Source organism: Phocoena phocoena, chromosome 6, assembly GCF_963924675.1.
Source record: "Phocoena phocoena chromosome 6, mPhoPho1.1, whole genome shotgun sequence".
Lineage (NCBI taxonomy): Eukaryota > Metazoa > Chordata > Mammalia > Artiodactyla > Phocoenidae > Phocoena > Phocoena phocoena.
In genome coordinates this window covers 51,219,042-51,244,581 of record NC_089224.1, presented here as the reverse complement: position 1 = coordinate 51,244,581, position 25,540 = coordinate 51,219,042, and the positions used below count along the sequence as shown (strand labels likewise).

The 25,540-nt window shown below is 40.3% G+C and overlaps 1 protein-coding gene across 1 annotated transcript; it reads left to right on the top strand.

The window, feature by feature from the left end:
- Positions 1–20,458: 20,458 nt before the first annotated feature.
- Positions 20,459–21,025, top strand: LOC136125044 (adenylate kinase isoenzyme 6-like). Its single transcript, XM_065879887.1, has one exon. It carries the CDS (start codon positions 20,459–20,461, stop codon positions 21,023–21,025), a length of 567 nt encoding a protein of 188 aa, XP_065735959.1.
- Positions 21,026–25,540: the final 4,515 nt, after the last annotated feature.

Below are 25,540 nucleotides of genomic sequence, written 5' to 3'. Positions count from 1 at the left end.
ACGAGCCAGAGTCAGTAAAGGTGTCTCTTCACTGTAGATTCTATAATTTTCACCTTAACTCATGTAGTATTCATAGAAGCACCAGTTTTTAGCCAGAGATGACTTGATAATCACCTGGTGCTTTGGTTCTTCAAACTTCTGTGGAGCCCTTTGACGTCATGTATAATTTCAGAGTTTCAGAGTCGAAGGACACTCCCTTGGGGAGATCCCTCGGTAAGAATTGCTGATCCAGACCAAGCTTTACACTTGGAAGATAAGAAAATAAGGAACATAGAAGACAAATCATTTGTCTGAGATCTTAGAGCTTAACACTGTTAAAGCTTGCATTAAACCCCAAGTTTCCTGATTCCTGGTCTGGAGCCCTTTCTACCACCTCATGTTGTTGCTTATGTTGGGTGCTAAATTATTAAAAATTGCACAGAAAGTGGGATTGCAATTCAGTAGCAAGAAAGGCCTCAGCAAATCCTATGAGGATCTCAGGTGCTGGGGTGGCCATTCATAGTTGTCCTGAGTTGAGGAGGGGGATGATAGAGGGTGAGATGGGGAACCTGAACCTTTATATTCCCACACTAACCAGCCAACAGACGTGGACTGCTCAGAACACATGTGACCTTGGGCCAGGAAGATCTCTTCAGGGCCTCCGTTGAGAGTTACCTGCCATCAACTCTCCCAGCAGGATAGTGGAATGAGTACCTTTGACCTAGAGAGGGAGGAATCTGGATAGGGCACCATCACATCCACTACAGTGGGCATGAGAACACTTGCAACCGGCCTCCTATTCCTTCTCAAATAACCTCAAATTTTTTTTTTTTTTTTTTTTTTTTTTGCGGTACGCGGGCCTCTCACTGTTGTGGCCTCTCCCGTTGCGGAGCAACAGGCTCTGGATGCGCAGGCTCAGCGGCCATGGCTCACGGGCCCAGCCGCTCTGCGGCATGTGGGATCTTCCCGGACCGGGGCACAAACCCACATCCCCTGCATCGGCAGGCGGACTCTCAACCACTGCGCCACCAGGGAAGCCCCAACCCTCAAATTTTTAAGGTAACATTTTCCTCTCTCTCTTTCTTCCTTCTTGGAAGAACTAAAATCAGCCCACAGATCATCAAGAGCAGAAAGAATGCAGCTACGATGCCCCCAAACATATCTGTGCTAGACTAAGGACTCCTAAACACTGTAATGACAATTGACCTTGACAAAATGGGGAAAGTCCTTTTCCTAAAATAGTCCCTGGGGGATCCCAAAAGTAACGGGATGAAATTGATTGAGCAATGCACCGCTTCGCTTTATAGGCTTTCCATTTGTCATACAAATTATAATGAGTACTTATTTCTTGACTTACATTTCGGCCTTCACACAGTTTGCAGCTCCTGCCATGTTTACATGCACCATCTGGAAGAGCTAATGAGCCAAGGAGCTCCAGAAATTACAACTTGCTTTGACTAAACCTGGAAGATTTTTACTGGCAATAAAATGATTTTAGTTTCTTTTCTTTCTGGATTTGCAAGGGGATTAAAACTTGAGTCTCACCGACTGTAGGGCAGAAATATGCAAAGCTAGTTTTAATGGAGTGAAGCTGAAGGCAGCTGGCATCCCTAATCAATTCAGAATAATTTAGCCATTAGAGTAATAGTCATGATAGAACGTCTCTTCTGACACTGGAAATTTTAAAATTACCTAGCCTATACGGAGAGGTCTCAGTGGGTCTCAGAGGGCAGAAAAGGAAACACTAAATGACATAGAGTCTAAGAATGTGGACTCTGCCCCCCCCCCCACACCATGGGCTTGGACCCAGCTCTGTCACTTAGTATTGGTATGACTCTAGACAAGTTACTTAACCTCCTTAGAGATCAGATGCCTTGTATATAAAGCAGGAATAATGAAAGGAACTATATGATGGGTTATTTTTAGAATTAAATGAGATAATGCAAATAAATTAAATTAAACTGTTAAGGCAAGACATTAAAGAATCACTCAGTAATTGTTGGCAGTTATTAAATATTTCCTGTCTTTAGATAGTTTACCAAACAAAAAAAGTATAATACAAATTCTTCTTTCAAAGGCAATTTAGTCTCTCTTGGTCAAATATGCCCAGTGTAGAGGGAAACTAGATATACCATGGATGGATTAAATACATCCATAATTAAGTCCAACCACTCATTTTGTTCCATGCTGAGTGTGAAGGTCTTCAGGGTTAGCCCTGATCTAGGAGGCTAAGTCCAAAGGGACTCTAGGAAATATAAATGGGTATACAGACGGGGCCAAATACTTGAAAGACATTTCACATTCTAGTCTTCAAAAAAGTTAAATTTAGAAAAGGAAAGAAGTGACTATTCTAATCACTTCTGTTGCCATAGCAAACATCTCCCCCACTGGCAAAGTGAAGGAATGAGGCAAATATTAGGTCTACCCACTAAATCCAAAAAGATGTCGTTATAGTCCAAGAAAGGCTCTTCTAAAAATAACATACTTAATTTGGCATTAATTAATGTAATTTTTATAGTTTTTATAAAATGATATTTTTATTTATGATTATAAAACAAAAAAATTGCATACTGTAGAAAATACATTAAAGTTTTGAGGAAGATAATAAAAATCACCCAAATGCTACAATTTAGAGATTAAATACTTAACATATTGATAGGTTTCCTTTCAGGTTTTTCTCCCCTATGTACAAACAGGAGGGGTTTTTTTTTTAGAATTGTGGTCATACTGTCTATTCAGTATTTGACTCTGCTTTTTTCATTTACTAATTCACGTAAACACTTTCCAGCATTTTTACCTATTTCTTGAAGACGTGACTTTTAAAACTTTGTGATAGGGCTTCCCTGGTGGTGCAGTGGTTGAGAGTTCGCCTGCCGATGCAGGGGACACAGGTTCATGCCCCGGTCTGGGAAGATCCCACATGCCGCGGAGCGGCTGGGCCCGTGAGCCATGGCCGCTGGGCCTGTGCGTCCGGAGCCTGTGCTCTGCAATGGGAGAGGCCACAACAGTGAGAGGCCCGCGTACTGAAAAAAAAAAAAAAAAAAAAAACCATGATATTTCCTTACATAGATTCCTCCTATAAATCATTAGTGTTTAATTTTTTACGCTAAAAAATGAAGCTGCAGGGCTTTCCCTGGTGGCACAGTGGTTGAGAATCCGCCTGCCAATGCAGGAGACATGGGTTCGATCCCTGGTCTGGGAAGATCCCACATGCTGCAAAGCAATTATGCCCTGTGCACTACAACTACTGAGCCTGTGTTCTAGAGCCCGTGAGCCACAACTACCAAGCTCGCTTGCTGCAACTACTGAAACCCGCGTGCCTAGAGCCCGTGCTCTGCAACAAGAGAAGCCACCGCAATGAGAAGCCCACACACAGCAACGAAGATGCAACACAGCCAAAGATAAATAAAATAAATTTATTTTTTAAAAATGAAGCTGCAATAAACATTTTGCACATTAATCTCTGTCCAAATATGAATTTTTTAAAGGATGCCTAGAAGTGGAATTACTGCAAAGACTGTATTTTTAAGTCAATTATTGCCCATCAGTTGCTTTCCACAAAGATGATACCAACTTTCATTCCCACTGGCAATGTATGAGTACCCACCTTACCAAACTTTTGCCTATACCGAATTTCAAAACTTGTAAAATTGGAAGAGTATTAATACTAAATAATTGATTCTTGGCAATAAGACTATTTTAATTATCTAAATTAAATTTTGAAAGTTAATTCATGATGTTTGGATCAAAGTTAGTTATATTTGCTATTATGGTCACTCTCGTGGTTGAATTATCTGCATATTCCTTCATCTTTTGCCACCATTAGTAGTTTACGAGCCTCTAGAGGGCAGCAAAGGGTTTTATGTACCTCCCACAACAGTGTCTGTACACAGTTTATGATCAACAATGATTTGTGAAATGGAAATGATTGAGCTATCTAGCCTTTACGATGACTTCAGCCCATCTTGTGAAAGGGGGAGATACAGATTACAAAACCCAGAAATGTCTATCTCCCCATCACCACAGTCTGACTTCATCAGAGAAATATAAAACAAACTACAGAAAATCAGCCGTACAGTGATAACACTGACACATCTTAGCTAGAAAAATAGCTTTCAAACTTCTTTTGACCATAGCTCACAATAAGAAAAACACACCATGACTCAGCACACATACATATATAGAGATAGATAGTTAAAATAAATATTGCTTCTCTTGTTAACCTGTGATGCCCACTGGTGTTTTCTACTCTATTTCAATTTTTAAAGAATGATCATCACAACTTACAAAACTATTTCACAATTATTCAGTTTGGAAAACAGTTCAGTAGAGCAAGATTAGAATTGGCTACCAGTTGCATGGCAGCCTCGCAGGCTGTCAGCTTCCATACCTTTCAGGGGTTGGGAAGACTTTTCTTGACCCTCCACTGCTCCTTCCCACATGAGCAAGTCTGTGGAGGCTGCCTCCACCCTGTGTGGTCCCACTGGTGTACCCTTGTTTCCTTAGACCACAGATCCAGGGAACAATTGGTAATCTGTACTAGTATGGTAGTCTGGTTTGTGATTCAAAGCAGTCCAATGAGAAGAAATCCTTAACTGTTAAATGCAAAACTTCAGTGATGAGCATGAATGACAACTTATAATCAATTGAAGTGATGAAAACCTTAGGAAAGAGGCATAGATTTCACGTCAAAACCTCAGATTCAGTTAATTAGTTCACCCTAGAGATCAGAGTACCTCAGAAGTATGAGATCCCAGCTTTATCAGATACCAAATGTCAGTGTCTAAAGGTTGACAAAGACCACAGCACCCTTCACTGGGTTCCAGAAGCTGCCTCTTTCTTTTTTTTTTTTTTGCTGTACATGGGCCTCTCACTGCCGTGGCCTCTCCCGTTGCGGAGCACAGGCTCCGGACGCGTAGGTTCAGCGGCCATGGCTCACGTGCCCAGCCACTCTGCGGCATGTGGAATCCCCCCGGTCCAGTCCAGGGCACGAACCCGTGTCCCCTGCATCGGCAGGCGGACGCTCAACCACTGCGCCACCAGGGAAGCCCAGAAGCTGCCTCTTTCTTAAAAGCTCTAGCAAACATTCTCTGACTCTGAGATTCATAAGCAATCAACCACTCTTCTCATTTCCAGAAACTAGAGTTCCAAATTATGGCATTTCTGATGAAGACAGCAAATGAGGCAATTCTTGATAGGATAAAGGGAGAAATGGTAAACACTTATAAGGATGCAAGTTCCCCTTCACAAACACCTCAAATCTAGCTCTTTTACCACTAGATGAAGCTCTAAATTGATGCAAAAGGTGAAATCATCACTTTGCCTTTGTGTTACAGTGAATCTTCTTCTGGGGATAAAGCTTTAAGATAAATATAAAAGCCAAAAAAAAAAAAAGTTTAATATAACTACCCTAACAAAAGGCAAGAATCCAAGTAAATCCACATGTTTCCTTTTACTCATAGCTAGCTAAACAGTTATTCTGTCCCAGACACCATATTAAAAGCTTTATAAGCATTATCTAAGTCTCATAATTCTATGAGATCAATCTCACTTTCCAGATAAAGGAGATTAGACACAGTAAATGCAAATATTTTGTCATTGGAAGAGGCCATTTGTCCTCAAACACCCATTATCCTCTTCTTGTTTTAGAAACAAACATCCGAGTTTAGCCTGGCACATAGCCACGTGACTAAAGAAAACATTTCCCAACTCCTTCTGTATAGCCATTGTCTTAGCCTGGGTTGCTTTAACAAAATACCATGGACTTAAACAACAGAAATTTATTTCTCACAATTTTGGAGACTAAGAAGTCCAAGATCAGAGCCCTCTTCCTGGCTTGCAGACTGCTATCTTGTATCCTTACAGAGCAGAGAGAGAGCAAGCTCTCTGGTTTGTTTTTTTGTTTGTTTGTTTGCGGTATGCGGGCCTCTCACTGCTGTGGCCTCTCCCGTTGCGGAGCACAGGCTCCGGACGCGCAGGCTCAGCGGCCATGGCTCACGGGCCCAGCCGCTCCGCAGCATGTGGGATCTTCCTGGACCGGGGCACGAACCCATGTCCCCTGCATCGGCAGGCGGACTCTCAACCACTGTGCCACCAGGGAAGCCCTGGTCTCCTTTTTTAAGGGCACTAATTCCATCAGGAGAACCCCACCTTCATGACCTCATTTAAACCTAATTAATTCATAAGGAATTAACCTAATTAACTAATTAATGGGAGTTAACCTAATTAACTCCCATTGGGAGCTAGGGCTCAACATACGAATTTTGGATGGATATAAACATAAAACAACAGCCATGCAATTAAATCCTGGGCAACAAGCTCTGAGTTAAAGTGATGTGTAATTTCTAGGTTGTTCCATTAAAAGGGACATGCCCTCCCACTTTTCTTCCCTTCCCACTGGCCAGGATGCAGATTTGGCAACAGGAGCTGGTTCAACCATCTTGAACCACAAAACAGAAGCTGTATACTGAAGATGGCAGAACAACAAGAAACCAGATACCATGAAGTTGTCACATCAACTCTAAAGCATGTACTGTGTTATGTGAGAGAGATAGAAGCTTCTCTCCTACTGAAGCCACTGTACTCTATGCTTTGCTACAACAGCTGAATCCGTGTTTTAACTAATTCATTATCCAGGTCACATCCTCAATACATAACACAGCCTGCTATTTGAACCCAAATCTGTGTGAATTCAGTTTCTTACCATGCAGTAGTGCCTGCAAAAACCAAAAGAGGAAAGTATACCAAAAGGAGGTCAAGCTGGCATCCAAAGAAGGTGACAAATGCAAACTAATTTTAGCTCTTTGATGCCTGCAGCAAGCCTGTACCACTTCACATTGGAAGGTCAGGCCTCCGGATCTTGAAAGGAAACACCAATAAACAGCTGGAAGGAAGGCCGGCCTTCCATCAGCCTCGACTATGCAAGCACAAGTCTGACAGTTGCAGATAAGGGCTGGATTCAGGTTTGCTGTAGAAAGCAGCCATCATAAACAATCCATGGAGATAACACCGTGTCAGTGACACTTCCCAGCTGAAGTCCCATGTGGCAGCACCAAAGTGCTTTGGTTGTGGCCACCTCTCACCCCACTCACCAAGAGTGTTTCTAACAGCCAATCCCAGTAGCACCCTGGAGCCTGAAACTGAAGAGTTGTCCGTCCAAAATCTATGCTTTGAAAGAATCAGGGCTGGCCTGTCTCAAGGACATAACAAAGCAAGCCACCCTCCTCCTCAGCAGGAAAGCCTTGCTTTCCATCACAAAGCTGATTTGGGGACAGTCATTTGATTTGGCCAAAACAAACGAAAACCAAATCATCTGCTTTCAGACCTGAAAGATTTTCAAATCCAGCAACCAGGCACTCTTCCCATTTTTTTACATCAATGCCTCTACCTGTGCCCTCATCCCCTCCCCACCACCTTGTAACCTGGAAACCCTGTGAGAAATCACTTTTATATCAATATGGGGATTTTGAAGAAACGGTATGAATTTCTTTTGTTTCTCTGAACCTGAAGGAATCACTAAAATCAGATGGACCCAAATGTCAGAACTTGGGGCCACATCTCACAGTCAAACAACAAGGCTTCCAAACCAAATCAGCCCAGCTGTTTGTCCCTGTGGAAGAATGTAGGCCAAGGATGGTTTCCAGCCTGCCTGTGGGCAGAAGCAGAAATCCAACACCCCAGAGAAAGACACAATTCCCTGTAAACAAAGAAGGGAAGAACTGTTTATTGCAGCCACTGAAGTCTTTTAATATCAGGCTCCAAGTATGTCAAGCACACCAAACAAATTTAGCTTCACCACCTGTTCCGGAAAAGAAACGCCCATGCCAAAATCCCCCCAAAAGCGCATAGATATTCTCAGTGTGGATTAGTTGGGAGTCTTTTCAAATATGTTCTATATTAGAGTTTGTAAACTGGGCACTTGACGTACACCACATGGCTGCCGTGTAAGACACGTGAAGTTTTTGCTTTGAGCCTAAAAAATCAAACTCCTTTACCCCACAGTTTTTAGACAACCTTTGACAAAATGGTAAGAAGTCCTAAAAAAGCGCCAACAAACCTACCCTGGGTGTGACTCTGAGTAGGGGTCATGGGGAATAAAAAAAAGGGGCCTATGTTCTTACTGGAGGGAAAAGACACAAACCTGAAAAATTCCACTGTTCAAGAGATGCTCCAGGAGAGTGTGGTTAATTGTCCAAAAGGTGGGCTAGATGGCAATTGATAAAACAGAGATGTGTAAATATGTCAGTGCCAAGAGGTATAAAATGCCACACTATGGGCAGGGAACAGGAAAAGTAACACCTCTGTTAAACCATTAATAAAATTGTCCAACTGGAAGAAAATATTTGCAGGCGATGTAACCAATAAGGGCTTAATTTCCAAAATATGCAAACAGCTCATATAACTCAGTAACAAAAAATGAAACAACCCAATCAAAAAATGGGCAGAAAAATTGAAACCAAAATAAAGTGCTACTTCTCACCCACTAGGGTGGCTATAATCAAAAGGACCAATAATAAGTGTTCATGAGGATGTGGAAAAATTGGAATTCTCATATATTGCTGGTGAGAATGTAAAATGGTACAGCCACTTTAGGAAACACTTTGGAAGTTTCTCAAAAATTAAACATGGAGCTACCATATGACCCACGAGTTCCATTCCTATGTACAATCATCCTTCTATATTCACGGGGGATTGGTTCCAGGACCCCTGCTGATACCAAACTCCTCAGATGTTCAAGTTGCTTTTATAAAAAGGTGTAGTATTTCCATATAACCTATGCATACCCCCTTGTATACTTTCTTTTGTTGTTGTCCTTATTGTTGCGGTACGCGGGTCTCTCACTGTTGCGGAGCACAGGCTCCAGACGCGCAGGCTCAGCGGCCATGGCTCACCGGCCCAGCCGCTCCGCAGCATGTGGGATCTTCCCAAACCGGGGCACGAACCCGTGTCCCCTGCATCGGCAGGCGGACGCTCAACCACTGCGCCACCAGGGAAGCCCCCCGCCTTGTATACTTTAAATAATCTCTAGATTACTTATAATACCCAGTACAATGTGTTATATAAATAGTTCCTGGTGTGCTGCAAATTCAAGTTTTTCTTTTTGGAACTTTCTGGAATTAAAAAATATTTTTGATCCATGGTTGCTTGAATCCACAGGTATGGATCCCATGGATATGGAGAGCCAACTGTATATATTCAAAAGAAATAAAAACATGTCCACACAAAACCTTGTACATGAATGTTTGTAGCAGCATTATTCATAAGATCCCCAAAGCAGAAACAGCCCAATGTCCATCAATTGATGAATGGGTAAACAAAATGTAGTGTATCCATTAAAATGGAATATTATTCAGCAATAAAAAAAATGAAGTATGGATTCTACAACAACATTCAACAGTATACCATACTGTTGAAGTATGCTACAACATAGATGAACCTTGAAAACATTATTCTAAGCAACAGAATACTGTCACAAAAGACCATATATTATTATGATTCCATTTGCATGAAGTATTCAAAATAGGCAAATCCACTGAAACAGAACATAGGTTAGTGTTTACTAGAGGTTGAGGGGGAGTGACTGCTAATGGGTTTGGGGTTTCTTTTTTGGAGTAATGAAAATATTCTCACATTAGATATCGGTGATGGCTGCACAACTGTGAATATACTAAACTTCACTGAACAGTACTCTTTAAAGGGATGAATTTTATGCAAGGTGAATTATATCTCAATTAAGCTGATATATATCATAATATCATATGTATGTGTACACACACACAGTTGAAGATATGAGGTGGAGGTAGCCTGTGTTTGAGTATGCAACAATAATTGAAACTAATTTATTAGTTACTAATAAATTTCTTCTATTTAAAAAAACAAAAAATGGACAGAAGACCTAAACAGACATTTCCCCAAAGAAGACATGCAGATGGCCAACAGGCACATGAAAAGACGCTCAACATCACTAATTATCAGAAAAATGCAAATCAAAACTACGAGGTATCACCTCACCCTGGTCAGAATGGCCATCATCAAAAACTCTACAAATAATAAATGCTGCAGAGGGTGTGGAGAAAAGAGAACCCTCCTACACTGTTGGTGGGACTATAAGTTGATGCAGCCACTACAGAGAAGAGAATGCAGCTTCCTTAAAAAACTTAAAATAGAGCTACCATAAGATCCAGCATCCCACTCCTGGGAATAACTGGAGAAAACTCTAATTCAAAAAGATACACAACCCCAATGTACATAGCAGCACTAGTTACAATAGCCAAGACATGGAAGCAACCTAAATGTCCATCGACAGATGAATGGATAAAGAATATGTGGTACGTGCATACAATGGAATATTATTCAGCCATAAAGAAGGAAATAATGGCATTTGCAGCAACATGGATGGACATAGAGATTATCATACTAAGTGAAGTAACTCAGAGAAAGCAAATATATCACCTACATGTGGAATCAAAAATACGATATTTTGAATTTATTTAAAAACAGAAGCAGATGCACATAGAAAAGAAACTTACGGTTACCAAAGGGAAAATGGGGTGGGGGGGAGGGATAAATTAGGAGTTTGGGATTAACAGATACATACTAATTTATATAAAATAGAAAAACAAGGTCCTACTGTAGAGCACAGGGAACTATATTCAATATCTTAAACTATAATGGAAAAGAATATGAAAGAGAATATATATATATTTAACTGAGTCACTTTGCTATACACCACAACATTGTAAATCAACTATACTTCAATTTTAAAAGTAAACAAATAAAATAAACGGTCCAAAAAAAAAAGCGCAAACATAAAAATATAGTTCCACTCAACATTTACTTCAGAACAGCTTCTCATCTACGGGTTCTGACTGATTGAGATAATGTCTTAAGTGTTTAGGAAAATGCCAGGCACCTGCTGAACTTTCAACACACTTGTTTTAAATTGATGTATAATTGATTTACAATATTATATTGGTTTCAGGTTAATGTGGTTTTTGTTGAGAGGAAACTGTGCTCCCACGTACTTGTTCCAATCACAGACCTGCTGAACTTGGAAGCCTTCCTTGGCCACCACTCCCCTCCCCAAGCAGTGTTAGGAACTACCCTGCTGGTGTCCCCACTGCAGAGTCTTACACACACAGAGCTCCTCCTATGATTCAGGAGTAATTTAAAGGTAAGGCACATAGACTCTTCATCTGTGCATCTAATGTCCAATTTGAAGCATGTCTGATAAACAAGTGAGCCCTAAGTGCTAGAAGGAAAGAAGGCAGGAAAGCAGACCTGTGGAAGCATCTGAGCCCCAATCTCATCAGCCTATGGACACACCCGAGGTCTCACCAACACCAACATAGTTGTCCCTTGGTATCAATGGGGGAAATGGTCCCAGGACCCCCTCAGATACCAAACTCTGCTGGATGCTCAAGTCCCTTATATAAAATGGCATAATATTTGCATATCAACTACACACATCCTCCTGTATACCCCAAATCATCTCTAGATTACTTAGAATACCTCCTACAATGTAAATGCCACGTAAATAGTTGCCGGCACCTGGCAAACTCAAGTTTTGCTTTTTGGAACTTTCTAGAGTTTTTTTTCCTCTAATATTTTCCATCCCCAGTTGCTTGAATCCTCGGATGCTGAGCCCGCAGATATGAGGACGAGAGAGGGAGGGCCTACCGTACCTCAGCCTGGAGGGCAATACGCCTACTAGCAGCGCCGCTGGGGCATAATCTAATTCCTTGCAAAGTTCCTTGGAATTCTTTCTGCAGTTCTCCAGACAGCATCTCCCGTGTGCTCGCAAGTCAGTTCTGACTACCACTTCTCTTTCTCCTCGGTCAATCTAAGGCCACGCCTCCCCCCGTGACAGCTCAGCTGTACCACTGTATTGGGAACAGCCCCCTCCGCTCAGGTTCTCCAATATGGCTGCATGGAAACAGCTAATCTCTGAAGCACTGTAAAGGCCAAGGTGGGCTCCCTCTCCACCACATGGTCATGAATTGGGGCTGAGATGGGGGCAGGCTAAAGGGTCGGGTGAAACGGGTTTTTCAGGTAACACACAGCGTCCATTTCTCAGCTTTCTCTCTGGGGTGCCCGCGGGAAGTCAGAGTAGCAGAGCTGGGATGGGTATAAGGGCCAGCTCCAAAGCCCCAAGCTGCTTGCCAAGTCTGAACTGGGGGGTCAGTCCCCTTCATCCTCCACAAAAAACTCTCTCTGAGTGGCCCTCCCTCCGGGGATTTTTATTGATTAGGCCCTGGAGACACATTGCTCACAGCCTATCAGCTGTTCAATCAATAGCCTGTGAAAATGTTGAGACCTAACACAGACCCAAAGAAAATATTTGTTTGTCCCAAAATATTTTTTAAACCATGCAAAAATTTAACATGAATATTCAACTAAAATGTTTACCAAATATAACATTACATCAACTCAAATACTATTTCCACATGAAGACATTTATCATAGAATATAGGTAAGTTTTCACTTATTAGAATGATATGGGATAGGTTCTCCAAAAGTAAGAGCTCTGACACACTACTATATATAAAGTAGATAACTAATAAGAACCTACTGTATAGCATGGGGAACTCTACTCAATACTCTATAATGGCCTATACGGGAAAAGAATCTAAAAGGAGTGGATATATGTATATGTATAACTGGTTCACTTTGCTGTACACCCAAAACTAACACAGCATTGTAAATCAACTATACTCCAGTTAAACTTTTTTTTTTAAAGTAAGAGCTCTGAGAGCCTCTGAAGGTCAAAACTGTCTATCTGAAGGTCAAAATAGGCATCCCTCCCTGCCATCTGATTCCTCTGACCATCTCCAGCGTCCTCAGTCTAGCAGAATTGTCTAAAAAGACTGAAACTCAATTGTAGGTACACGTCAACCCTTTTTAATAGGAAAAAAATTTGTGACAGAAATATCTGAATATACACAAAAGAATACACAAGCAGAAGAGGCTTCCTCACTTTGATAAATAATTGAAGGTGATATTTTTTTTTTGCGGTACACGGGCCTCTCACTGCTGCGGCCCCTCCCGCCGCAGAGCACAGGCTCCGGACGTGCAGGCTCAGAGGCCATGGCTCACAGGCACAGCCGCTCCGCGGCATGTGGGATCATTCCCGGACCGGGGCACGAACCCGTGTCCCCTGCATCGGTAGGCGGACTCCCAACCACTGCACCACCAGGGAAGCCCCTGAAGGTGATCTTTGATGGCACCGGCGCCTTTACTGAGACTTCAGCAACCACACGGAATAAGCTTCACAACCCTGTTCCTCTTGAAGAAAAAAATAAGTTTTTTAAGTGGATTTCCTTTCAAGGTGGGCTGGCAATTCAGCAGACACAGGCAAGTAAAACTCTTACAGAGCAAAGATCATTTTTATTTTAATCCATGTATACGAAACAAAGTGAAGTTCTTCAAAAATTTTTTTTTCCTTCGCATCATTCTCATTGAAAAAGTAAAAAATTGTTGTCCCTCTTTCTGCTGAGAAAGAACTGTAAGCACGTGGAAGCCAATGAAGAACTCTGCAACTTGTGAAATGGATTGTTAGTTAAACAATTTCATCCATCTTTGTTCTTCATGTACAGTCATACCTGGGCGGCTCCTTCCTCTCCGTGAGGCAAAATCCAGCCGCTTCCACCTAGAACCCAATCAAAGCAACCTTTCCTAGCTGACCTCAACTGTGAGTGTTCCCCAAGAAATTCTCCTCTACCATGGATCTCATCTTCTTATTTTCTTCACCCTCATTCAACCCATTCCCACAAACCCTTTTCCTCACCTGATAAGCCCAACCGCTCCTGCTGGGGCACAGGTAAAGGTCCAGTCCCCTCACACAGGCTTTCATTCTCACTAAACCCTAACAACCTGCCCTTCTCCAAAATGCTGTAACAGAGCTTTACCCCACAATTTCATCCCTAAATTTATGCTCTTTCATATTATCTAAAAATTATTTCTATTTTATGTCTTATTTCACTAATAAGATTCCCAGCTTCCCCAAAGGAAAGAATTGTGACTCATGCAACTTTTCTCTCCACCACAGTGTGAAGCACCTAGTAAACATTAAGTGCCTATTACCTTAATTTGCTTTGAAATGTTAGATCTAATGTGAGAACTGTCATTTCGGCTCTTTGTATGTTCACCAAATGGAATTTCATAACCTCATATGGAGAAATGTAGGTGGGTGAGGTTGTGACACGACAGTATAGCGGTATCTTTTCATCATAGTCAGTTTGACACATTTGCTTTAAAATAAACTATCACTGCCATTTTGACCAGTTCACTGACTGGAACCACAGAGAACTATACCAATTTATGGGCTGATATACAAGTATATCTTTGTGTTTTCCAATGAGCAAACATTGAGTTTTCCTTTTTGTTCTCCATGTCAATATTGACGAACATACTCCTAGCATTCAGTTCAGTGTACTACGAAAACAGAAAGGAAGCATTTTAAAATTTATCATTCGTGAAATTAAAGGTAACAAGGTAGGAAAAAATGTATCATTTTAGCAGTTTTACCATACCTTTGTAGGAATGGAATAGTCTCTGAGAAACTTTAGTGAGCACTTGCAGTGTTGAGACAGTAAGGATCTAGCTGTCAGAGAAGACCTCTAAACTGCTCTGAGGAAACAGAAAAGGATTTTCTTTGTTGTTCTAGAATGAGTGGGGGGAGGAGAGGAGAGAAAGAAAGGAAAAGAGAGCAGAACCAGGAGAATACCTCGGGATAAAGCCCTTTCCCCCTTTTCCATATGGAGCGAGCCAAAAGATGACCCAAGAGGAGGGACCCAAAAGGATTTTGGAGAATTTATTATAGACTTTTAATGTGAAATATGACCCCAAGTCCATATGTCATCCATATCTTCTACCCAACTATTCAATTAATTCTCTGCAGAACTCGATCTTTACAAAACTCAATCTCTCCACAACTCAATCTTTTCTCAACTCAATCTCTACCAAGATCAGATTCTTTTCAACTCAGTCTCCACTCAGTTAATACCCGAATCAGCTCAAACTCAACCTAATTCAAACTCTACTCAAGTAAATCTCTTCAGCTGAGTTCCCTAAACTAAACTGAATTCTGTGTGCTGTGTATGAGGGTAGCTTTTGGAATCTGAAGCGACCTGCATTTCACATCTAGGCTGTTTCAGCGTAGGTCACAAAAAACACAAATGCACTTGTCAGAGGAGATGATCAGGTTGTGAGTTCCTTCTGAATTTCCAGAAATCTTGCTGAGGATGGATTTCTACAGATTCTGGTTTTGAGGCATTCAAGTAAGCTTATTAGACATAAAAGGAGAAAGGGCTCCCAGTTGATGTGAGAGTTACACATATTTCTTAAGTCTTTGAATATGCATATGTAGACCACATGAAAGTAGGAAAAATCCTTTAGAACTGCTCAAGTCCAAGGTGATGTTTAATGTTGTCTATATTTCTGGGAAAATCATTTCTAGCTAAGAAGGAACTCTTTACACCAAAAGAAATAGAGATCACCTGTGCAAAATCTGTTATCACCATGCAATACCATGGTGCAACATGGGAAGAACAAAGAACTCAGAACCCAGAGGCAGAGCCCTGAAGTTACCCAGAATGCACAGGTTGGAGAGCAAGACTATGACACTGAGCAAACAGAAAAATAAGTCATTATCAGGTAGTCAGTGAAAGCACTGTACAAAGCACACTGTGGATAGCAAACCTCCTTAGAAAGCCCATTCATGAAGTATTTATTATTTAAAAGGCTTTTAAAGGGTACATCTGGCACAAAAGGGTGGAATGAAGAACAGCAATTATCTACCACCTTTTGAAATGCCACTAAAATAAATTAAAATAATTAAAAATGCATATTGCATAAGGACAAAGAAAAAACAGGGAGGAGACAACTGCCAATGAATGCCATCAACAAATTTTCAAAGATGGAAAGCAGATAGGGGAGTACTAACAACTCTAGCAAAGGGAAGTAATCCAGTCTAAAAGACAGAGAAAAATTATTTTTTAAAAAACAAACAAAGCCAAATCACCTGCAATACCATGGAAAGGCTCATGAGTAGATGCACCAGGAATCAGAAAGTAAGAGGAGACCTAGGAATGAAGACCTGTATCCAACAGTAGGAAGTGATCAAATGCTAAGGGCTCTTTCCCTTCCCTCAGTTCCTTGCAGCCAGGCCACTGGCCTTCTCCCCATTGCTTAGGAGACTGGAAATTTACCCTTTGGAAAAAATGGGCCAGGAACACTCAAAAATATTAGGTAGTGGGGAGTTGACCTGAAGCATGGAGCTCAAAATAGGGGATTAAGGAAAGCCTTCACAGTAAATATTGGGTCTACATCTCCTTACCCTTCTGCTGGGAACCATATACCCTATAGGAAAGATATCAACATGTTCCAGTTTCAAGAAATTGAACAGCATGAGAGGGGGAAACTCTACAGGTATTAATATTGAATGTCTTAATGAAAAAGTCAGATCACAGCCTAAAGACCACATACTCCACCACCAACTTCCAATTTGCTTTCAAGTGATTATTGTTTTAATGAGAAGATAGATAAAGATCCCCAAATATTTGAGCAAAATTGGTCACCTTATACTACCTTATTATAAGCTGCAGTAATATTCACATAGGATAGACATACAAAACAACAAAACAGAAACAGATTTTTGACAAACCTCATTTAATGACAAGGTTATTCTCTAAGGAAAGAAGAGTCTTATCAACAAACAGTACTGGAACAATAGGATACTCATATGGGAAAAACATTAACTTCATGCTACACACAAAATTAACTCATAAAGGCTAAAACCATAAAACTTCTAGAAGAAAATATAGAAAAAAATTCCCACCACCTTGGAGTATGCAAAATTTTTTCTTACACGAAACATAAAAAATACCCACTTTAAAAGAAAAGAAATTGATAATTTACATTTAAAGTTTTAATTTTTAAATTTTTTCTTTTTAAAAGACAGATTTAAAAACGAAAAGGTCAGCCACAGTTTGGGAGAAAATATACAAAGGATTTGTATCCAGAAAAGAACTCTTACTCCTCAATTGTAGGAAAAACAACCCAATTTTTTAAAAATAGCAAAATACTTTAATAGATAATTTACCAAAAAAAGATAAACAAATGACAAATAAGCATATGAAAATAGCTTCAGTATCATTAGTCATAAAGAATTGCAAATTAAAATCTCTGAGATACCACTACATACCCACTAGAGTGGCTAAATTTTTTAAAAATAACAATAGCAAAGGCTGACAAGAATATACAGCAACTGGAACTCTTCTGTATTGCTGCTGAGGTTATAAAATGGCACAACGGCTTGGCAGGTAACCATACACTTCTTAAAGTTAATCATACAGTTACCAAAGGACCCAGCAATTGCTTCCTAAGTACTTCTTCAAGATAAATAAAAATATATATTTATACAAAAATATGCGTGTGAATTTTATTATAGCTCTGTTCATTATAGTTCCAAGCTGGAATACCTCTATTACCTGAATGCCCATGGATAAATGGATAAATAAAGGTGGCATGTCTATATAGACTATTCAGCAATAAAAAGGAATAGATACAACATGGATAAATTTTCAAAACTTTATGCAGAAGAAAAGAAGTTAGACATAGAAGACTATGTAACATATGAGTCCACTTATATGAAATTCAACTATAGGCAAAATCCAGGGCTTCCCTCGTGGTGTAGTGGTTAAGAATCCGCCTGCCAGTGTAGGGGACATGGCTTCGAGCCCTGGTCCGGGAAGATCCCACATGTCACAGGGCAACTAAGCCAATGCGCCACAACTACTGAGCCTGCACTCTAGAGCCCGTGAGATGCAACTACTGAGCCTGCGCTCTAGAGCTCACGAGCCACAATTGCTGAAGCCCGTGCAGCACCTATAGTCTGTGCTCCACAACAGGAGAAACCACTGCGAGAAGTCCGCGCACCGCGACAAACAGTAGCCCCCGCTCACCACAACTAGAGAAAGCCCATGCGCAGCAACGAAGACCCAACGCAGCCAAAAATAAATAATTTTTAAAAAACATTAATCCATAGTGACAAAGAAAATCAGTGGAAAGAGGGGGGCAGATTGACTCAAAGAAGTATGAAGGAATTTGGGGGGGTGATGAAAATGTTATAAATCTGGATTATAGTGATGGTTACCCAGGTGTATACATTTGTCAAAACTCATCAAACTATAAAATTTACAATAAATACATTTTATTGTATGGAAGTTATACCTTAGTAAAGTTGATTTTTTTTAAGAAATCTCTTGACATCATCTTCTCCTGCAACAAACCTATTTCCTTTCTCCAATTCTTAGCAGCCCATTTCAAGTCAGCCTTAAGATCACACCACACCACCAAAACTCTTCTTATTAGATCACTGATGACTTCAAGTTTCCTAACTTGATTGTCAGTTTTATACAGTTTCTCATGTCCTTCTTTTTGGTATGCTTAGAGTCACCCTTCTTTCTTTCTTGGTTCTCTTCCTAACTCACTACCCGTTTCTCATTTGTCTATTTTACTGGTTTCTTCTCGTCTTTCCAACATCTACTTGGAATTTCCCCATGCTCAGTAATCCTCTGTTCTTTCTTTACATTCATTTGCTAGGTGATCCCAATTCAGCCCCTGGCTTTAAATATTACATGTAAATATTACATGTAAATATTTTGGGATGATTCTCAAAGCTGTATCATTATCCCAGACCTCTGGAGAGCTCTTCCTGAACTCCAGATTCACATACCAGCTGCTACTTGCCATTCTACATGAATGTCTAAGAGGTATCTCAAACTCAGAATGCCTGTGGTAGGTTGAATAAGGACCTGTAAAGATATCCAGGTCCTAATTCCTGACACTAGTAAATGCTACCGTGTATGGAAAAAGGAACCTTGAAGATGTTCAAGATCTCGAGATGGGGAGATTATCCTGGATTATCCAAATTGGCCCTAAATGTGATCACAGATATCATTATAAGAGGGAAGTAGAGGAAGACTTCACTACAAAAGAAGAAGGAATGAGATATTCACCCATGATGACTGAAGATGCCAGGCTGCTGGCTTTGAAGATGGAAGAAAAAGCTACAAGCCAAGGAATGCAAGGACTGCCATTCTAGTTGCTGGACAAGTCAAGGAAACAGAATCTCCCTTAGAGCCTCTGGAGAAAGTGTGTGCAGCCCTGCCCACACCTTGATTGCAGCCCAAGAAAACTGATCTCGGACTTCTGACCTCCAGAACCCTAAGAAAGCTGTGTTGTTTTAAGCCACTAAATTTGTGATAATGTGTTACAGCAACAATAGGAAACTAACACAACCCCCTAAAGTGAACTCCCAATCCCTCTCCTCCAAATCCTCATACATACATATTCTCATTCTCAGTAAGTAGCTCAGACCAAAACAATCTGGGATATACATGCTATGAGAGCAGGGACTCTGTTTTATGCACTACTACATCTCTAAGCAAAAATAACGCCAAACGCATAGTAGGTACTCATGCGGAAACAGATTATAAGATCAATATAAAACTATCCTCGGGACTTCCCTGGTGGCGCAGTGGTTAATAATCCGCCTGCCAATGCGGGGAACACAGGTTCGAGCCCTGGTCCAGGAAGATCCCACATGCCGCAGAGCAACTAAGCCCATGCGCCACAACTACTGAGCCTGTGCTCTAGAGCCCATGAGCCACAACTACTGAGCCCGCGCACCTAGAGGCCACGCTCGCAACAAGAGAAGCCACCGCAATGGGAAGCCCACACACCACAACGAAGAGTTGCTCACCACAACTAGAGAAAGCCCGTGCACAGCAACGAAGACCCAATGCACAGGGAGATCAACTTGGTGCTTTGTGACCACCTAGAGGGGTGGGATAGGGAGGGTGGGAGGGAGGGAGACACAAGAGGGAAGAGATATGGGAACATGTATATGTATAACTGATTCACTTAGTTATAAAGCAGAAACTAACACACCATTGTAAAGCAATTATACTCCAATAAACATGTAAAAAAAAAAAAAACCAATGCAGCCAAAAATAAATTAATCAATTAATTAATTTTTAAAAAACTATCCTAAGGTTAAAGGTAGATAGTACATCCATGAAACAGGAATGAAAAATACAGTATTAAAAATCAAAGCAAAGACCTCTTTGAAATAGAAAATATCTTGGCTGAAATTTTTTAAAATTCGATAAATAAGAGTTGGAAAAGTAGAATGAAAAAGCCGAGGATAATAGTATAGAAGAAAATTAGTATTGACTCTTACTTCTAGCCAAAATTAGAATTGAGATCCCTGATCCAATTAACAGAAGTTCCAGACAGAGAGAACAGAAAAAGAAATGCTAAAGAAATAAAATTAAAGAATTTTCCAAAACTGAAGGACATGGGTCTTTGTGCCGAAAAAAACCCACAAGTGCACATAAAGTGAATTATAAAAAACCAACATAAAAGCACATTACCGGCTTGTGCAGAGGCGTCGGGAGCCAGCGCGGCAAGGACCATGTTGCTTCCGAACATCCTGCTCACTGGTACACCAGGGGTTGGAAAAACCACACTAGGCAAAGAACTTGCATCAAGATCAGGACTGAAATACGTTAATGTGGGTGATTCAGCACGAGAAGGGCAGTTATATGATGGCTATGATGAAGAGTATGATTGTCCCATTTTAGATGAAGACAGAGTAGTTGATGAGTTAGAAAACCAAATGAGTGAAGGTGGAGTTATTGTTGATTACCATGGTTGTGATTTCTTCCCTGAATGCTGGTTTCATATAGTATTTGTGCTGAAAACAGATAACAGTGTTTTGTACAACAGACTTGAAACTAGGGGTTATAATCAGAAGAAACTAAAAGACAATATTCAATGTGAAATTTTTCAAGTTCTTTATGAAGAAGCCTTGGGATCCTACAAGGAAGAAATAGTGCATCAGTTGCCGAGCAATAAACCAGAAGATCTAGAGGATAATATCAATCAGATATTGAAATGGATAGAGCAGTGGGTCAAAGATCATCGCTCTTGTCTTAACAAGAATGCCACTTTACAATCACTCTTGATACCTCTCTGCTGACATCATATAAATTGTTCAATTATCAGTATCAGTACAACTTTCTTATTGAAATTGTGCTGTTGGACTCATAGGTGGATAGTATAAAGGTTTATGTTTAGTTTTTTTTCTCCATGAGAAAGCTAAACAATCTCAAGTATAATGAATAGTAGTATTAAGGATTGAGAGTTAAAACTGTAATTGTTTAATGCTTCAGTTGCTAAAGAATAAATCTGATCAAATGGTTGGATATCTTTTATTACAGAAGAAACTGAAGATGATCTCTTAAAATAAAACTTAGACTAAAAAAAAAAAAAAGCACATTACCATGAAATTTTAGAATACCAAAGATAAAAAGAAAATTCTAAGGAATTACATAGATTTAACAACAACAATAATAATCCATTTACAAAGAAAATGGGAATTGGAATAGCATCTGATTTCTTAACAGATTAATAAAATTAGATTATCTTCCTAAGGGAATAGAGCTTTTTTCACCAAAGGAAAATAGCATGTAAATATGTGAGGTGATGGATGTGTTAATTAACTCAGTGGGGGGAAATCCAATCACAACATATACATATCAACTCATCACTTTGTACACTTTAAATATCTTACAATTTTATTTGTCAATTATACCTCAATAAAGCTAGAGGAAAAAAAAATGACTAGGTTATCAAAGACAGTAAACAAGGCCTTCAAAATTCTGGCAGATGGGGACAGAATTTTAAACCAAGCCAAATTATTAATTAATCAAGGTGTGGGATAGAATAAAGACATTTTCAGACTGCCCAAGAACTCAAAAAAATCAAGGGATGGAAAAGGCAAGGGATCTGGAAAACAGGGTCCTAAAACCAGAGAAGTCTCACAATAATTCCTGTGTTGCTGGCCCACAACAAAAACACAGAGCAAATTCTCCAGGGCTGAGGAGGAATCAGAGGTCTGGGGAAAATGGGGTGGTGGGTGGGAAGAGGGAATGGGACCCATAGATTTTTCTTTTTGCAAAACTGGTTTGAGTGTTTTAAAAAATGTTGATAGGTGTTTGACAAGTCTGTTGAAGCATTTGGAAAACAAAGTATCAATGCATACACAGAAAACTAAGGCAATGAAAAAATAAGGCAATTATTAACATCAGGATTAAAAAGTCATACATGAAAGGAAATGCAATCATCAAACATTACTTGCTTCTGCACTGGACAACTGATATAGTCATAATAATGCAAACACTGAGCATTAATTTAACCCAAAATCTAGACATAACTAGATTATGAGGAAGGAGACAGGAGCAGAACAAGCAGTGCGGATGGAGGAGAAAGAAGGAGTTAAAACTTCATCCACTATAAGAGAATAATGTCTAAAATTGATTTAAAAATATACATCAGTATGAGCATATTAATTGGAAATATTATAATAAATACTAAAGGCAACAGCTAAAAGAGTTTAATGTGACCACTTTCAAAGAGGCTGGGACAGAGTGTGAGAGGAAGGGAAGAGGGGAGAGCTTTTTCTTTATAAGTTTTTAGTCCTATTTCATTATGTTTATATATGCACATGGATTATTTTGATACAATAATGCTGAAGTCAAAACTAATCAAACTAAATCAAGGGCTCTGAGTGAGTATAGATATAAAGAATTTCCCACAGATGGTCATAAGAGCTGTGACACAAAAGAGTGACACCGCTCAGTCACCTAAAGCAAGCTGGAACCACCAGAATAAGGACAGCCAGAGAAAAAGGAACACAGACATGACAGAGACCACTTTCTCAACACATCTGGTTCAGAGTTTTTATCAATCCCTTTGTGAGAAGGAAATTGGAAAGGACATATATTGTTTTTCATTTTTTTGCACATCAGGTTTTTATGGCCTCTTCCACAGTGTAGGTACAATTATTCTCAACAAACGTGCTCATCACCCTCAGCAAGTCCTGAGGTCAAGGCCCCGTCACATATGTCACAGATAGAAATCTGCACTGGCTGGAACCAAGGGGCAAGTTGAAGGAAAGAGTTCCTCTGAGAGAATGCTAATATGAACTGACTCTTTGTTTTAACTATTCAAACAACACACGCACGCACGCAAGCACGCACGCACGCACGCCCCACAGTGTGTTCTTGGGAGGAAATTTTTTAAACTATTCTCTTCTGGCTTCATTTACTCAGCATTTGCTGTTCCTCTCTCCCTCCCTTCTCTTTTTGGTTGATGCACAACTTTTTAATTGGACATTCACTTCCATCTTAACTAGAACAATGAAGTGTAAATTGCCTTGTTTGAGCTGAGTAAAAGGCACAGAACGCTCTAGTCCGTAGCATGACTTGGAGCAACAAATTATGATGATGCCAAAACTCACTACAAAAGCAATTAACCACACCAGAAAACTGCTCTAATTTAAAGGATCTTGCTGCATTGGAACTTCTGAATGGGAAGGCCACATATGTTACTGCTATCTAGCTACATCTTCATAAACATATTTTCCTTTTGCTTTTTAATTTTCACAAACATATTTTCATTGCTGAAACAGCCTCACTGCCTTGAGGGTCTGTCATCTAATAGTCCCTAAAATAAACTTTGACTTTGAAAAAAACAACATGTTGCAAAACAATGCACAGTTACTCTTTAAAAAAATCAAATTATGCTCAAAGAGTTGCTTGTGTAACCCAGAAGCAGTGGGGGATTCAGGAATTAAATGATAAACCCAGTGTGGGAGCCCAGCAAACCCTAGCTAGAAAGAAAATAGGGCGATACAAAGCTCTCATGAGGTAAATGCCATCTGAACAGCACAAGACTGCAAAAGACAATGCACAGAACTAACAACTCAGGGCCCATGGCAGGACCCCAGAACAGACCTTACCCTGTTACCACAGGCTCTGAAATAAGACCAAAAGAGGAGGTTTAAAATGCTTTAAGTCACTGAATCATCATTAAAATAAATATATGGCCTTCCACAATTTCTCTGAAGAGCACAATGCATATTTAGAAGTACACATTTCAGTTCACTTACTAAAATTCAGTTTCATTTCCTTATAATGCACTTGTTTTGTACATGTACATGAAGATAGTTGGAGGGAAAGATGACACTAGGGATTGGATGATCCAAGGAAAACTTCCCACTGGAAGTAAAATTCACACTGGTGAACCAAAGTTCTGGAGGAACACAACAAGAAAAAGGGAGTGCACTTATTTTCCAAGTAAGATGCCTTAGTAACTAGCAACAAATAAGGTATGAATGCAGAGGAGGAGTGGTCTTAAGTAAGTGCAATGCCTGTGTCATTATTCCAGAAATGTCTAGGTACCGAATGTACCAGTGTTATGTACCAACTTCTCCACTGTTTAAAGCAACCAACTCTCAAGTTTTCTTGTTAAAGAGAAAACGAATTCTGAACAATATGTCCAGTTTTTTAATGTCTTTGTTTTCAATTAGCAGTCTACCCTTGTGTTTTTTAAAACATTCTCTCCTTCTCACTGTTTTTAATGATAAACATCTCTATACAAAATCTCGGCAGCAGCCCCATCTTGGGAAAATTAAAATTCCATACCAAAATTGAAAAACAGAATCATGATTTTTCCCTAAATCCTTGAAAAAAACGTGATAAAGGAGAGCTTTGTTTTGATATCTTCTGATCTTCTAAGCTCCTGAGGTCTGGAAAATGGAATCACTTAAATAACAACTCAGATTGTTTCCCCTTACAAAACAGAATAATAGTGGGAACATTTTTGTGACTCCAAGGAAACAAATGTTTCTAATTAGTGAACAAGATCAGCAGAGGTAGCAGCTCCGGGCATCTGTGCCTCTCATGAGGGATACTGTCCTGTCAAGCAAAGCAACAAAATTGCCTGAATTCTGTTTGTGAAGGTTGCCACCTACCGAAGAACATGCAGTATTACATCTGGCTTCAAGGGAGAAATAATGGGGAACAAGGAAAAAGCAGTTGGTGATCCTGTAACCGGGTGAGACTCCTATGCAAAAGAAGGAAAGAGGGGGGCATGGCAGTGACTTGGCAGGCTACAGCTGTGGGTACAGGATGCGTCAATCTGGAAGGCTAGTGTGGGGTAGGTGCTTACTGGACCTGCAAAGGGTCATGCATGGGAGTGAGGGGTGTATGTAAAGTAGAAGGAATAGTTTGGGGACAGAAAGATGACAAAAGCTATGACAGGACAGGGTCCAGGGAGGAGATAAGCCTAGCTGTGGCAGAGTGTTTGCACTGGGAACTTGCAGGAAATGAGATTCAATACCAAAGGTCTTGGATTGATGCCTTGAGACTTTTCCCCAAAGGCAGAAAGAAACCCCTGAAGTTTTATCAAGGCCTCAGCAAATGACACTCAATTAAGAACTTTATGGATGCAACTGTCATGTCTGCCTCTGCCACCGCAGGCTCCCCCGGCATCCATACCCCTCCCTCCCCCCAGCCTGAGTGAGCCAGAGCCCCTGAATCAGCTGCTCCTTTAACCCTGTCCTGTCTGAGCAAAGAACAGACGCCCTCAGGCGACCTACATGCAGAGGTGGGGCCAAATCCAAAACTGAACCCCAGGAGCTGTGCGAACA

What these genes read in the sequence shown, in the direction of transcription:
- LOC136125044 (XM_065879887.1), top strand. Translation starts at nt 20,459, where the DNA reads ATGTTGCTTCCGAACATCCTGCTCACTGGTACACCAGGGGTTGGAAAA.